This window comes from Anarrhichthys ocellatus, unplaced genomic scaffold (genome assembly GCF_004355925.1).
Source record: "Anarrhichthys ocellatus isolate YVR2014 unplaced genomic scaffold, GSC_Weel_1.0 scaffold7, whole genome shotgun sequence".
Taxonomy (NCBI): Eukaryota; Metazoa; Chordata; class Actinopteri; order Perciformes; family Anarhichadidae; genus Anarrhichthys; species Anarrhichthys ocellatus.
The window spans coordinates 8027012-8043465 of record NW_022280037.1 but is presented as its reverse complement, the minus strand read 5'-3'; the positions used below and the strand labels follow the sequence as shown (position 1 = coordinate 8043465).

The following is a 16454-nucleotide window of genomic DNA, read 5'->3' as shown; positions in this document are numbered from 1 at the left end:
ACACACACACACACACACACACACACACACACACACACACACACACAGAGTGACATCATTCCGTCAGCAGGAGAAAATAGCACGCTTTCCATTGACATCACTCTACATCCCGTTGCTAGGAGACAGGGGAGTCAACAGTGGTTTCTATGGCGACTGCACTTCACCTTCAAAAGCTCCTGACCTTTTTGGTCGTCTACAGTAGACCAGATTGTGTGTGTGTGTGTGTTTGCGTGCAAACTGCGGCCCCAGTGTTGTGTAACATGAGCATTCAAGGTCCTGTTGACTCATTCACTGCAGTGTGGGGATCGTTATAGTACATTCTAGATTAAAGGGGCTGCCCAGACAATACACAAGACGCTCTGCAGCAACTCAAAAAAAAACATCAGGGTGATGGAAATGTTCTACACGAGTGGAACGATGAATAAATTAATGCACCGTCACGCTTCCTACGTCACACTATAACGTCTGCAATGTCAGCCGATGTTACCGTCAATCTAAAGACGTGAGCTATTACACCATTAATCAAAAGATACAAGTGTCACTAGTCGTACAATCAGTAGTAGACATTTCACAGGTTGGCAACGAAACTCGAAAGAACGACTGGAAACATGAGTCGATATAGTATATTTATTTCTATATACATTTCCTCCTGTAAGGGACGGACTCTTGTTTACCTGAGGACAGTGACTTTTGAAGAGGTCCAGCATCAGCGAGTGATTGTAAAATGAGCAACAGAAGACGGTTACAGAGTAATATGTGGAGATTGTGGCTGGTTCAGGAGTTGATGAGACAGATATAGGACCATGTTTGGTAAACTACTACATGCTGATAGTAAAAAGTGTTAACACAGCTGGATCACAGTGACTGGACGCAGCCTCTTTACACATGAACTACAGGAGCTTCTGATTCATATCAACAACAACAAAAAAAAGACGATTCAGTCAAAGACAAATGGGTGTCGCACAGTGTTACAGAAAGTGCTGTAGACTGTCTGAGACACACAAGTTTTCAGACTCCCATGGTATTGAGTGGCAAGGAGAGTCAGTGGTTATAAGTGTGGCTGAAGCGCCGCTCCAATCTTCTTTCAATTTCTGTCCTTTTTTGGCACAATTGGAGCGGCTTTCTCAGCTGTCACTTGCTAATCGAGTTTAGCAGGCGCATCAATGCCAGCCCTCTACAGAGGGACACGGGCAGAGGTGGGCATTACAGGGCTTTTTTGGATTAGGTCGAGTTCAGTGGCCAGTTTTCCACTCCAAGTCTGGTCCTCCATGCCACCCTGCACATGGAGGGGCAATGTTGTCCCAACAGGACATTCTTCCACCACAGCACAACCACCCACATCCTGCCTCTAAAAGGCAGCCCCCTCCAGTCCCAGAAAAGGGCACAAAGCTCAGCTGCTTCTACAGACAGGTCTCAGTCAGATCTCTGATCGTGATGAGTGGATGTTACCTCATGGCTGGGCGAGGGTCCCCTAACAGGGTTTCCTAACAACACAGACTACATTCTGATTTGGTTTCCTTTTTAAAATCACGTCTGCTTTTCTCACCTTTTGGCTTTTATGTGCAAAAGCTAGTTGAGCGAACAAAGAGAATAACATAGTTTATGTTTCGAGACCTTTACAGTAATAAAACATCGTCACACAAGTTATCTATAATGACTAACGGGGAACACTTCATTCCCAAATGTGTATAAAAGGGTAATTAGACCCACAAAAGGTAAACAATGGTACACATATATACCTGTATATTCCTTTGTAATTCTCTGGGAATTAGATCAATCCTTTTCTTTCCTCGCTAGAGACTAGTAAATGAAACAGATTCATTTAACTAGTCCCGTCTGTCTAATCCAGCTCACTGCAGTGCTGATTTGAATATGGGTTAGAGTCAAGTCATCCTATGTACAGCTGCGCTGTACTATGGCTCTGCTCCATAATTTATGACACGGATATAAAACCAAGGGCAACATAGCGAACAATAAAACGAGTTGCAAAGACATGGCAACAGTATGAGGAATACTAACCGCATTGTTTCATGACGCATGTCGACACAGAGGTTCTGAACAAACAAGTACAATAAAACACCATAAACTAATAAAATGCAGCGAGAGCAAGCTAAACAACAGCGTTCCTACGAGGAGAGACGTACAAAGGGCAAGTGACACAGTATGTGTGATGGACTCCTTGAATGCAACACAGATAAATGTAAATAACATTCCTCTTCGACAGAAAAGTACGCTCTCTCCACTGAAGCCATGCACACCGTGAGGAAGTTAACTCATGGCTCCCGTTTCTAAGGCGTGGAGCATCGGGTCCCTCATCAGGATCCTCTTGCCCTCTGGACTGAACAGGCCAAGACAACCGAGTCCTCAGTGTCCTTGCGGAGTGTAGGTGGAAACGTATCATTGTCCAGTCAAAGTCAGTGTGTCTTCCATCCTCACTGCATCTTCCCAGCCTGTACCTTACTCTTCTCATCCACAGTGGCGGCCATCGTCTTCCAGTACCGATGGCAGGCCAACTCCAGCAGCTCCACCCCGCCGACCAGCTTCTGCTGGGCCGTATACACTCCCACCATGACCAGGAAGTAGAGCCTGACTGGAGCCCACAGCCACAGGCTGGTGAAGCACAGAGCAATGAAGCTGGTCCAGTAGAGCAGCGAGGCCGCTTTGATCAAAGACACTCGCAGCTCCGTCTTACAAGGTGGCACGAGCACAACGCCGTCCCTATCGAAGCCCCGGTGCTGGCCCGAGTAGAAGTCCCGCAGTCGGCTTTCTTTCTCGGCCCAGCGCTCGCGACACCAGGACTCCAGGTCGGAGGACGAGGCGGGCAGGGAAGTCACCGGGTAGCGGCGGACGTGGAAGTGGATCTCACGGGGGAAAAGTCCCAGGATGAGGTGGCGCTCTGTCTGAGGGATGTTCTTGGGGTAGGCCACTGTAATATCATGGACAGCATCCAGGTTATCTCCTAGAAAAAAGGGATGCAGTTATAAATGATCGAAGGAACAACAAAACAAGTCATCCTCCCGACATGACACTGCAGGGAAACTTAATATTATCCCTTTCCCCACATCCACACCGGTTATTGGAACTGTTTTATGCACCCTTCAAAATCCCAGCCCTGAGCTCCATTACACATGTACCTCTAATTATCCCGGGGCTTAGAGCTTCATCTCCTCTCGGCCCTCAAAACTACCACGAGCTTTATACCGTCGTCACTTATCCGCAGTGCCCTTACGACGCACGTATAGAGCTGAATGAAATATCAAGTGGACAGGACGACACCTGCCAGCGCCTGCTCCTGTACAGCCCGGCTCACCTCACAGCTCTATCAAAAATAGAGCTGTGAGGGGCACCGTGGACTCGGACAAAAGGCAACGTGCACAGCGTGTCCGTCAGCGGTACAGAGACCGGGGAGGGCAGAATTAGCCTGGCGACATCACGCTGATTCACAACACCTGTTCAGCAGGACGGGGGATGAGACGGTAGAACCAGAGGTGGTGTTTAAGAACTCTGGAGGACTGCCACAATTAGCTCATAGGGAAACATGAGATTCTTTCGGGTGTTGTAATGGCTGGCATGAGGATGAAGCACAGGCCTGTGAGACCGAAGAATAACAAGTGTGAGTCCTCCCAAACAAGCTGCGTCAGTGGATTAACTGCAATCATCATGATATCAGCTTACTTTCCCGTGGTTTTGCTGATCATCATGACTGCGACCAAATAGTGCCAATCGACAAAAACATGCTGCCGTTTGACTGCCAACTAACAACAACATCTGCATTACGAGCGTATGGTTTTTCGTATTTAATATAGACATTTCATGGTTTCAGAAATGGCCCGAACCTTTTCGGAGTCGGTCCACGATGAAGGTGAATCCAGTGCTGCGGGGATGCAGCACGTACTCGAATTTCGGCAGGTTGTTTTCGGCAGCGAACACGTCACTCTTTGCTCGCGTATTCTCTGCAAGAGACACACACATACACAATAAACCTCTGGCAATGGAAATCACTGGATTACGTTGTAAATCAAAAAGATACCCTTATATAGCTGTTTACTTATTTTAAAGCACAACTGAAAATGGAATTTCCATTTTCTAATAACTAAAATTATCACATGCAATGTATCTACATCCAATGTGTCTATTTGGATTCATTCACACTTTGTACCTAACAGCTGCTGACATACAGAGTAGCCTTACAATCTAATTTTTATTGTGAAATGATCACTGAATATGCCGTAAAATATGAAATAAATATGATACGTGTGTAAGGTATCATTATCACAAAAAGCCAAACTTGGCTGACAAGAGATACAACAGCAAAAATCAAAGTATGGCGTCATAAAAATAGCAGTTAAACGAATAATAATGTTCCACATTCACAAAATACATCGATCAGTGACAAACGCTTACACATTTGTAAAAACTACCGGGGGATATAAACACAGGAAAGATGATTATTTATTAACATTCCTCAGGAACATGGAAACTATATCATGACTCATTATGTTATGCAACAAGTAGCTCGTTCCGGCCGGCTCGTGGGACAAAAAGGACTCTGGACAGATTTATGGTGATCAGGGCTCTGCCCGAAGCCGTGACTCGTCGTTCTTATACAGTCGCTCTTTCAATTCACACAAGCTGGACACGCTTCAAAAAGGGGGTTATGGAAATGTTTAGAGCGGCTTACAGTAAGAGTAAGTGCACTCCGAAACCGATCCTGTAGATGGAGGTCAATGTGTTACCGCGAGTAAAAAAAACAAACAGGATAACTTCGACGTCACTACATGCTGTATACGTCCCCTTGTTTGCGTCAGATTAAGCCTCGAGGTTTAAGAGGCTTAAATGCACACGTCTGTGCGCGGGCAGGAACGAACGCAACACCAAAAGTGAAGTGCTCTTTAAAGCCCTAAATCTGCTGGCCAATTATGATGCAACTTCACTGGACCCCCTCATGACATCATGGCATGTCAAGGGAAGTTAAGCTTCCCTCAGTAAAGCTACTCGGGGACTTTGATTGGCTTAGTGGTGGTCTGAAAGGGCTTTAGACACCGGTGTCGCTGGAGCTTGCCTCGAGAGATCAGAGCATTCTTGCAGAAAGGACTGTATGGGGTGTGTGTGTGTGTGTTTGTGTGTGTGTCGAGGGATTTCGCTCTGCCTTATGACTTGGAAAATCTGTCTGAATAACAGTGTCAGTGCAGAGGTATTAGACAGGTGTAGGGCCAAACTGAGCTCTGAAAACTGGTTGGTGGGTAACGTATTCGGAGAAAGAACAACTGAAAATGTGGGCAAACTGTCCCCTGAATGGATGGCGTGTTGCATTGTTTATTACATTACCGGTGAGGTCTGTGCCCTCCGGGAACAGTAGCAGCTGCAGGGGCTCTCTGATGTCGCAGAAGTAGTCCAGCATGTTCTCCATGTGCTTCTTGTCGTCCTCCCAACGGCGCTGAATAAAGATGAAGCAGGCCACCTGCATAGCCCAGCCTGGAAAACACAGACAAATTGTGTAATTGATTATTTCTCAAGCTCAACTGATTCGGGAGAACGTTTTCAAAAGCAGGCAGAGTCAGGGTTATATTTCCCAGAATAATTTCCCCCAACCAAAATTCGTAATGTACTGCTCTCAAACCAGCGTCTTTTCACAGGACCCACTGTATACCCACCAAAGCCAGGCACAGCTTTCAGGGCGGCCTTGAGGCAGATCTTCTCCATACGAAGGTAGCTGTACCTGAGCAGACAACACCAGAGAAACATCCAGTCCAGTCGTGTACGGTGGTTCATGATGATCAGACTGCGCTCACCCGGAACAAAGCCGTCACCTGTGATCACCACCTTCACCCCAAACACCAGCTCTAGCAACGACTGCAGAGGGGAGAGACACCGGGACGGAGGGAGGACGACGACGAAGAAGAAGTACAAGAGAGGGAAGAACGGAAAGGGCAGGGAGAGGGAGGAAAATGGAGAGGGGAGACACAAATGGTCATTGAAAAAGGATGTAGAGGGAGAGAGGAGGGACTGGGAAGAGTAAAGGTGGTAAGATAGATTTAAGAGAGCCAAAAGTGAGGACAAAAATACATAAATAATGCCTTCAATTTATGGGGTCACTATAAACAAATTTTGCATAATTGTTCTCAAGGGGCAATCTAAATAAATGACGTGTACTTATGATGAAAATGAAAATCTGGTTACATAAGGTGGCAAAAACAACAACTGAGATGAAACAGACGACCATGAGTGTGTGTCAAACACGGGCGACTTAGGACCATCTGGCCGGCACATTAGTGGGCTAAGTAAAGAATAAGCTGGCGTACACACCACAGGCAGGGTGAGCCAGGTAGCGACGATGCGATCAGTGATCCAGCGGTACCAAGCGGGGGACAGCAGCATGAGAGGCAGAACTGGACCCAGCATGAAGACGCTTCCGAAGAAACTGCCCAAAAACAGGGTCACCACAAAGTACAGGCCTCGCACCGACACAGCCATCTGTGGGGAGAGGAAGGAGACGAGATTAACCTGGATAGAAGCTCACGAGCGAGTCATCAGTTTGAGCTGACTATGTAAAAAAAATGACGACATTCATAGAATTCATTCCCGACTTGGATTTCCACTGTGGAAAGCAGCTGAAGGGGAGCAGCTCTGTAACATGACACACATTGGACTATCAATAGTCTCATCAATAACAAAGAATGCTGTTCTGTTGTTCCTCTGGTATCATTCCCCACAAACAGTGGAAGGTCCAGGGCACACATACCGAGGGTGGAATGTAAATAGGGGAACCTCTCTGACTGAGGGTGACAAACACTGGCTGCATGGTCAGTAAATCAAGTGTGGCTGTGGCTTCCAAATTATGTTCAGTGGCATTTAAACTTTGAGGAACATTTTCTCACGTTCCTAAAATTAAAATATATCCCAGCTATATCCATGTATAATCTTTTTAATAACTTTTAGGTGTAACTGGACTATTTTGCTGCACCGTGGTGGCTATCCCTTCAATGTCTGTGGGTTACTCAGCCATTGTAGGCAATAATGCGGATAAAAAAAAAGCAGGACATTATTCAATATTTTTCCATAAATAAGTTGCTAAATACATTGAATGCACCCGACGCTATGACGGTTATCTCTGAGCGCCATCTATCCTGATATTATGAGTGGAATTAATTACAACAAAAAAAGAAGTTAGAATTGAAATGATAAAGCTTAAACTTTGCTGTGCTTTGATTTCATCTCTTGGTTTGATAATTATCCTCATGATTCACACAGGTATAGGCAATACTAGGCCATTTTAAGACAGCTAATGTGGCAACTGGTTTGAAATAAAAACAAACAGCATAGACACCGATGCTCTAGATTGAACGTAAATTGAAACCATTTACATAGAATAAACTAAGAATAGTTAAGCGTGATCTCCACAGAAGCTGCAACATGGCAGAAGCACCACAGGGTCATTAGATGCCGGAGGGATGTGAACTGAGCCTGTAATTAGCCTTCTGAAATCCAAAACCAGGTAACAAGATCTTCAGTTGTCCATGACATACCCAGATAAGTTTAAAGGGGCTCATCTGGACATGCCAATGGGAGTCCCTTGTCATTTCAATGACATCAGTGGTGACCACTTCAGTTTCCAATGGTAATGGAACGTGTCCTACGTATGGTATACACACACAGGTGTTTCCACTTGTTTAGCCTAATCAGACCTCTCCACAGGACTGTGTGCTTGGCTAAAGTGTCCCTTTTTCTCCTGCTCATTTTGATGCACCTGTTTAGTTGTACCTCATTAGTGCATAGACTCTGGTGAGCTGATGAAATTCCTAGTGTGGCCCCACGAAACCCGAGAACCCCTGTTACTTTGTTGGTGTGCGCGACCTTTAAAAAAAGTCCAAATAGCCTCTACACAAAGTCGACTTCAGTGCCCAGAAATACTATTTCCATGCAGTCAAATCAAAATGTTAAAAACTGGGGCTAGTGGATGAATAACAGTCTAAGGAACCAAGTCAAATTGCCCTCGAGGAAGTCAATTAATGTCAAATGATTTGATGTGCTGCACTTGCTACATGCTGAGACACCTGTAATGAAGGGCTGAGTAAATAAACTGAAAAACAAAAAAAAAAGTGTCTGTCTATGTAAGTTGGATCTAGTTTGTGTAATTAAATAAGCAGAATATTGCTGACTGGCATGCAAGTTCAGACAAACAACCGAACCACACAATGACATTAACTCAAATTAAACTAAGCACTAAAGCAAATAAATTAGAACGTCCTCAGAGATAAAATGGTTAAAAGTGGAAATACAGCGAGTCTTAATTTGATTGAGCCTGCTGATGCAGGGAGTCTGAGTTGGTGCAACAGGGAGCCATTTTCATTCAACAGGTGTTTTCTTCCCTTACATATGACCTGCAGTTCACACTTTCCACTTCAATTATTGTTATGAAGCCGTTACTTTGAACTACCTGGCCCCAACACTCCCATCACCTTGCCCTCGTCCACACCATGACTCAGCAAGTCTCACAGCAGCAACCAAAGTGGCTGAAGGTGCATTTAAAAATATGCAAGTGTGTTTGCGCGCATGATTATAATGGCAATAAGGGTTTATGGGTTACTGGTTTTAACAACGGAAAAATTGTGAGGCACGCGAGAGGTGAGAAAACACACTCGCTCAGCACAATTAGGCCGTGTCCCCACACACACACAAAAAGTACACCCTTGGGTGGCTCCTGGAACAAGCTGACAAGCCTATTCATACATACAGCAAAAAAGGCACGACACACCTGCAGCCAGTGATGTGAAAAGTGAATGGAACTATGAACATTTAGGTGTTAAATAAACATGTTTTTCTTCCACTCGGCGTGGACACCTGGGACATAACACCATGTATTTTAAGGCATCCACGGAAACACTTTTTGTTTCCATACTCCAAACAAGCACCACCTGTGGTTTGATTTAGTCCCATCCATTTGGGCTGGTTTAACATTTGTTTAAATCAAGATAGCAATGATCCTGAAAGCACTTGCCCAAACACACCACCACCACCACACACAATGCAAAGCATACTCCTCATAGTCCAAGTCTGACTTCTCAGGCAATCATTTTGCATTCCTTACTTTAAGCCAAGACCAGACATCCCAACAGAGAAGAGCAGAGTGAAGAGGTCAAGCATGTCTGGGCTAAACAATGAGCTTGAGTGGTGTGTGTGTTAACAAAGAGACATAGAACAAAAGAGAGTGAGGGGAAGAATGGAAAAGACAATGCTGCAAAATTAATTGCAAATACTAAGTGCAGGTCTACTTGGAGAGAAACATAACCTCCTCCAGAACTGGCCAACGCTCCAACTTGCTGTGATATCCACAAACATTGTCCATATCCCTCATATGAGAAATTGATATGATTTATTCACGTAGTATGTATGCGTGCATATAATAAAATGTCTCAATATCAACCAAATTTCCAAAAATCCTTCCATACATTTTTGATATCCTTTGACAAGCAGACGGCCTGAATGGCAGAACAACAAATAATGTAAATTACTGGGCAATATCTTAAGGGAATTGGACTGGTTTTCTGGAGTACCTTTTCTGTACTCCAGAAACTCACTGTGTGAGTGTCCAACCACTTTCAAGGAGCCCTCACAGGCAGGTTGTGTGTGGCTGATATGTGTTGTGTATGCATACTATTTGCACACAGGTGGGGAAACAAATGCAATATATCCACTGACACCAACAACCATGACAATAACGACTTAAACCAGAAAGACAACACGAGCTAACGTTAAAATAAGTGCTTCAACTACACAAGCAGGCCCGACACTAGATGTGTCGTGTTTCTGTCTGTAAATAATAATCCCTTCGGTTAGCACGTTGCTTCGTAAATAATTACTTAACCCCAGCGTTACATGCAAATAAGTGACAACCCTATAACTTAACACAAACAATGGTGAGGATTATGTGGACTCGTACTAGATGGCTGATGGAATAGTTTCCGTTATGACAGTGGGTAAAACAACATGAATGGTAATTCACTAAATCTAACATGAAACATAGGCTAGCCCCTGTTAGCCATAGTTAACCTGCTCATGTTAACAGGGCTGACTACTGTCTAATATATATTACACACCGTAGGGTGACAAAATACCCACCTTTCTTGTTTTCCTCTAGAATCAAAGTAAATTTCCGTTAGGTGAGCTAGCTATGTTAGCTCCAATAAGTCCAAGCACTTTGTTGCGACATAGTAACTTAGCAAGCCAGCTAGCAGCCTGCTAACGTTAGCTAACAAGCGAGCACCGCTTATACGCGTTACTGATCCTCAAAGCTGACGCCTGTTGGAACCGTTTCCCAACCGATTCGTTTTTCGCAAGTTATTAGCACACGGAAAAATTCGCTTTCTTTAATTGCCTTTACTTAGTATGAATGCAGCAAAAGTGTAGCCGCCTTACCGTCTTGCTAACACGACCTTTCAACTTGTTACCTCTCACCTGTCCTTACACCCAGACACCAACAGGGGGTGCTGTTTCTGCAAGCTGCATTCGACGAGGAGATGACAGTAAACTGCAGCATGTGGAGCAAACTTGGCTAAAGTGAATACTATGAATATTTCACATGTTGATTGTGACTATGGTTGTTGGTATTAGTTATATTTTAAGCTGCAGTCAAACTACCTTCACTCAAGGTCTTTGCAGGAGGTGCAAAGGAAGAGAGGTAGGCGGTGCTACTGTAAGTCCCAGTAGTGGTGGAAGTAGGCCTATTCATATCTTTAACAATGTAAAATTGTAATACCACAATGTAAACATACTCAATCATAAATAAAAGTCATGCACTTCAACCGTGCCAAAGTTAAAGTATTGATAAAGTCTTGTATTGGGGAAAAGGGCCCTGTGAGTGTTGTATTATTATTATTGTCATATTATTTCCTTATAATAACATCAGTTGTATTAATGCCGAGCAGGATTTTTAATGTTATAGCTGGCGGAGGTGGAGCTATTTGTAGCTACTTTATATTGTTTGTATAGTTCAATCTGTAATGTTGCGTCATATTTTAGAATCCGATCATAATCTTCAAAGTAACGTTTAACCATAGCTGTCAAATAATTGTAGTTAAGTAAAAACTACAATATTTTTCCTCAAAATATAGTAGAGTAGAAGAATAAAGTAGCATAAAATGACAATACTCGAGAACAAGTTCCTCAAAATTGTACCTAGACATCGAGATTAAGTTGGCAATACCCCAAAAATTAATTAATACAGTTAATCAGCATCGTCATTTGAATTAATGTTAACATTCATAATGAGGTGAGAATTAAAAAAAAAATAATTATCGGAATACCTTATCAAAATATCATTCTTTTAATTATAAAACAAATTGAATTTCCCCTTGCAGGATTAATAAAGAAGCTTCTTCTTCTTCTTCTTGACAGTAACTTCTTGACAGTAACTTACTTGACAGTAACTTCTTCTTCTTCTTCTTCTTCTTCTTCTTCTTCTTCTTGACAGTAACGTCTTGACAGTAACTTCTTCTTCTTCTACTTCCTCTATTAATACATCTTAACAATGAACATGAATAGTTTACAACACACTGAGAAGTTAATCTTTCATGCCCTTTCGTTGGAGTGTTTAAGAGTAAATACCCAGAAGTCTTCACATTGTTTCAACAGACTCTACCTGATAGCCTACTTAATTTCTGGAAATGTAACCTCTGCATAGACGTACGTATCTTTAAATCATGCTTCCCTCAAATGAAAGGAAAGGTATGCCCACTTTTGTAATCATTGTTGTTCTCAATAATCCCCTTCTCCGAGCTCAAGAGGTTTCGCTCACATTGCGGTGTTCTTCCTCGAGATCCCCATGTTTATAATATGTCAGATCTCATTCAAATCTCAAGCGTGGTATTGATGATATACTTCTCGACTGAGTCCCCCCCAACAATTCCTTTTAAAGTAGTATAAATCCTAGCATGTGTCATTTGTTTCTTTTACCCGCAGTTATGAGGTGTTCTACTGTTACAAATTACCTCAGCAGTCAGAGATGTGTGTGTGCGTAGATTGGTCAATGTTTCTGAGCGTATCCGAGCATGCACATTTTGTCGTGTGTGTGTGTGTGTGTGTGTGTGTGTGTGTGTGTGTGTGTGTGAGGTTGAGTCAGACTGACAGACAAGGTAAAAGAGAGAGTACACTTAGTCAAACTCAAGACTTTTCCATGACCTGCTCCCTATGGCATGCACTCTATCTGAGAGACTGAGTGAACTGTATAGCTTTGTCAGTATAAACTTCTCAAGGGTCAACGCATCACTTCAAAAGGGGAACGGAAAAACTTTGCTTTGAAACAAGCTCTCATTTTTTCGGTTTAGTGCCAACTCACCTTCAAAAGAAAAGCACGTTCACATGATTAATGACCCTCGTCCAAGATAATTTAGCAAAAGCAATTCGATCAGGTACTCCTAATCATATTCCCTTTGAGAATTCCTAATATCTAAGCCCTCTGGTAAGAATCACAGACGTTTTAATCCATTAAAAACATAAAACATGTACACTTAAGCTGTGTTTGCTGATAAAAGCGACATGGGAGGTAAGACATGCAGCAGATAACCAGCAACATTAATTCATGTTTCAGGCATTGTACACTATGTTTTGTTTTGCTGTTAATGGATATTGATAGCACTTTAACAAGGCTTTATTGGGGAACAAACTCTTCTAGTTTGTTTTTTTTAAACATTCTTGCCTTTAGTGACCTCTTGTGCTTTGGTGGAAGTTCAAAGAGGGGACAAGGATGATTTAGCTTGAGTCTTCTTCTCTTTCACCTCACTTCCTCTTCACATTGAAAACATGTCCCGACCTCACACCTGTAACACGACACTGTAATTCCAGTTTTGCATCTTGATTTCTCTGTGCTATCTCCGTCTTGATCCTATTTCCTCTTTCTTTTCTCCATTTTTCCATCGTGGTCTCTAAGCAATAAAGGATTAAAGTGGCAGGGTCATAATATGTCTGTTATATCAACAACAGCCTATAGAAGAGCAGCGGCCGGTGGCTTAGCATGTTAACACACAACTACAGTATAGTGTGGACGCCAGCAGACTTGTATTGATCAAAGCTTTAAAGGCTTGAGGATGAGATGGAGATGCACCCTACATCACCCTGTTAAATAGAGAATAGGTCCCTGGGTGCTGAGACTTGTCTGTCCAAATATGTGTTGTTTTCAAAGGCTGGTCTGCTGACGTGCAGCAGTTTGGCAGAGTCTGGAGTATGCTTGACTCTGATTAATTTGGATGTTGTGGAGGCTTTGTTTTGAATAGCAATCACTACTTTGCGGTCCTCTGTTCTCGATTGGTGTATCGCATGGCCAGTGTTGGGAAGAACATCACTAGTTACCCTGTTAAAATTGATGTAATGTAGCTATTTTAATTACTTTTGGAAAAGCAATTAACTTAATACATTTGATTACTTTTATAATAAATGTTTTAAATTGGGCAATAAAGCTAAAAAGTCCTAAAAACATCAACTTAAACCAGATTCTGGAAAAGGACAGATTGCAACAAAGTGACTTCTAGAGGTCTCATGCATTTCTCTTTTTCCATTTCATTCCATCCATACTGTTTGTAGTGTCATATGGAAAGTACACTTGTTAAATTTTATGAGGGTAGTGACACTAAGCAAGTTCCCAAGTATCATTTTTGCTATGGTTGCATTTAGCCTTATCTCATCTCAAGTGTTATCTAAGTTGGCGACCAAGAGAGAGACGACCGGTCTCTAACCTGTGATTTATCCATTTCATGCAGTTCTTTTACCTCCTCGACATCCATAATTTTCCTTCCCTGACCCCGTCACCTTTTATCTTCCCTCATTGTTGTGTGCCTCTCAGCGTATCTTATTCTAGCTCTTCCCTTGTTGACAGTGCCAGATATGTGTCTACACTTGGTGGGCCGTCTCCAGACAGGTTATAAATAACTAGCTAGAGTTTTTGCCTCATGTCCTGAGAGCTCTACTTTCTTCTCACACTTGAGGAACCATGGGAAAAGAATCTTTCCCTTACGCACATACTCATCATAATAACAGACACGGTTATACATGAAACCTCCACGCACACGTGCCCCTTTGCAAGCTTTGCACAAACACATAAACCTTGGTGGCTTATACAATAAGGTTGCAGCACTGAAATAGCAAGGTTATAAGAACAGGGGCGCTGTTTATAATGAAATGTTAACTTACATAACCGGCACTGTGGGAATGCAGAGTACATTTCTACTGTCATGTAAGTATGGGAAACTTGCTGAAACAACAGAATGGGATAAAGGTCTGGGAGAGCGAAAAATAGATAGAACAAGAAAACAACGACATTGGAGAAAAAAAAAAGTGAAGAGGGGGAGTGAACGTATTCACTGGATAAGCATTATTTCTCTCCTCATGACATACCAGATTGAAGACGGAGGGGTCATGTTATGGGTACATGGTGTGAGTTTGTGTGTAGAGGGGGTGACTGTGAAACAGCGTTAATGTGGACTATAGTTGGGAGTCAGGGAGAACTCAGGGGCTGGCAGGTCAGAGTCTGCTGACACAGTGGGATCAGCGATGGGATTGTTTCCATTGGAAAGAATTCCAAGAATGAGCTAGAAGAGCTATCAGTGACTTCACTCAGAGGGCTCTCACAACAGTTTTAATACATAGCTAGGCACACACGCTCCCACACACACTTTTAAAGATACTGTGTCTCACGCCGAAAGTGGTGTGCCAGACACACTCCATTCCCCTATGTCACTGAGTGACTCTCACTCATCCCACTGTTTGCAAAATGAATGCTGTCATCTCTGACCACCAACAGAGTGGTAAAAAAAAATTCTTTCACACAAGAGATAAAATGATTAAAATCTGCACTCAGAAAATCACAAAAACATGAGGGCATGTTCACACAAAATGAGATTAAACCCCTGAAAATTTATTTAAAATCTTAACATGTTTTGTATAATGTAAAGTTATTGGGAAAAGCATCTTTAAGGGTTATATATTAATAGTTGGATATTTCGGGAAACGTCCTCATTCGCTTTATTGCAGAGAGTTAGATAAGGAGATAGATTCCACACTTAATATGAAATACATTGTATTTCACTGAATATGAAATACAGTAAATATGCAACTGAAGCCAGTAGCGAGTTAGCTTAGCAGTTTTTTATAGTGACAACATATCCCACAACTGCATTATGATTCACATGTTGCTAAGTCCTGTTTGGTGCATGAATGTTTGTCACAGTACCTTTTTCCAAACTTCGAACCAGTGAGAAAAGCACAGAATAAAAGACTGCAGAAAATGTTTTGATGCAGGACCCCATCATTCATTAGAAGCTGATTGAGAAAATAGGTCTCCAGGGCCTTTAAAGTGAGATCTCTTTGAGAGTTGGAAATACATTTTTTTTTATTGCAAAGGTTCCCTACTTAATCAGTTGAGAGGATAAGGGCGGCTCAAATGTCAAAATGCTATAAGCTGCTTCAGGGCCTTCCTTTCATATCTCCCTAAGCCCCAGAAACACAGGACCACTTTTGTTAAAACTGAAGTTTATTGCTTTCCCACTATTCCTCCCAACAATATTTGAAAGACAACGCAAAGTTCAGAGGTGTCTGACTGACGTCACATGGTTGCGTAGCTGGATGCTTGTTCAAGGACTGCAGTTGTTCCTTTTTTTAAACTTCTTAGAATTACTTCTTTCCGTGATCTCATGACATTTTCCACTGTGATCTAGGAGCAGTTTTTAAAGAGAGGGACAAAGGACAATTCTTTTCTGAAGGCTCTCTGGGCCAAACACACACTATGCTGCTGACCACCATTATCAGCTGGGGGCTATTAATAACTCTTTATGCTCCATTTTTTTTTTCCAGGAAGGAAGCAGGATAGAATGTCAGTTCATTGTTCCCCTTTCAGAAAGTGACCACAAGGCCCTGAGAGCACCACCACGCACAATCTGTCAGGCTCTTGGCCCTCCAAAGGCCCTACCTAAGCAACTCTGATGGACTGTTCCGGTACTTAGCAATCAAACTTGACCTATCGGGTCACTAATACAGTACAAAGCAGCAAATCACCCGAGAAGTTTCCATTGCAACAGTGAACAGAAAGCATTCCGTTTATTCCTGTGAATGCCCCAGATCCCCATTAGAGCTTTTCCACTCAACATTTTATTAGTCTTGTATCATTGTGGTGAGTGTTTATGGGTAGAACACGAGTTGTTTCCACCCTGTACTATCAATATTTCAGTTTTGGGGGGGGGGGGGGGGGGGGGAGAAAAAAAAAAAAAAAAAAAAAAGTCAAACCAATGTTCTCCATAATGCTGAATAGCTTCTTTCAAATATTTAAAAGATACATTTAAAGAAGCTGGAAATGAAAGCTCTTCGGTGCTCGGTAAATAGATTTTGCTAGGAGTCGGATTGTGTGTGCAAGTTGAAGACAGGAAGTAGCATGTGGCCTGTTCTCGCTTCTACATATAGGCATTTGATAC

General features: G+C 42.7%; 1 protein-coding gene across 3 annotated transcripts; it reads right to left on the bottom strand.

Moving 5' to 3' along the window:
* Window positions 1-74: 74 nt before the first annotated feature.
* Window positions 75-10483, bottom strand: lclat1 (lysocardiolipin acyltransferase 1). Of its 3 annotated transcripts, none has more exons than XM_031848085.1 (6): window positions 10120-10483; window positions 6307-6474; window positions 5655-5853; window positions 5329-5475; window positions 3837-3953; window positions 75-2959 (listed from the first exon to the last, which is right to left on the bottom strand). In XM_031848085.1, the coding sequence occupies exons 2-6, from the start codon at window positions 6472-6474 to the stop codon at window positions 2433-2435; spliced, it is 1158 nt and encodes a 385-aa protein (XP_031703945.1). In that variant the 5' UTR covers window positions 10120-10483; the 3' UTR covers window positions 75-2432. The 3 variants fall into 3 exon arrangements, with proteins under 3 accessions (XP_031703945.1, XP_031703943.1, XP_031703944.1); XM_031848083.1 differs by having other exon boundaries at window positions 78-2959; window positions 5655-6006; window positions 10120-10482; XM_031848084.1 differs by having other exon boundaries at window positions 78-2959; window positions 5655-6006; window positions 10417-10445.
* Window positions 10484-16454: the final 5971 nt, after the last annotated feature.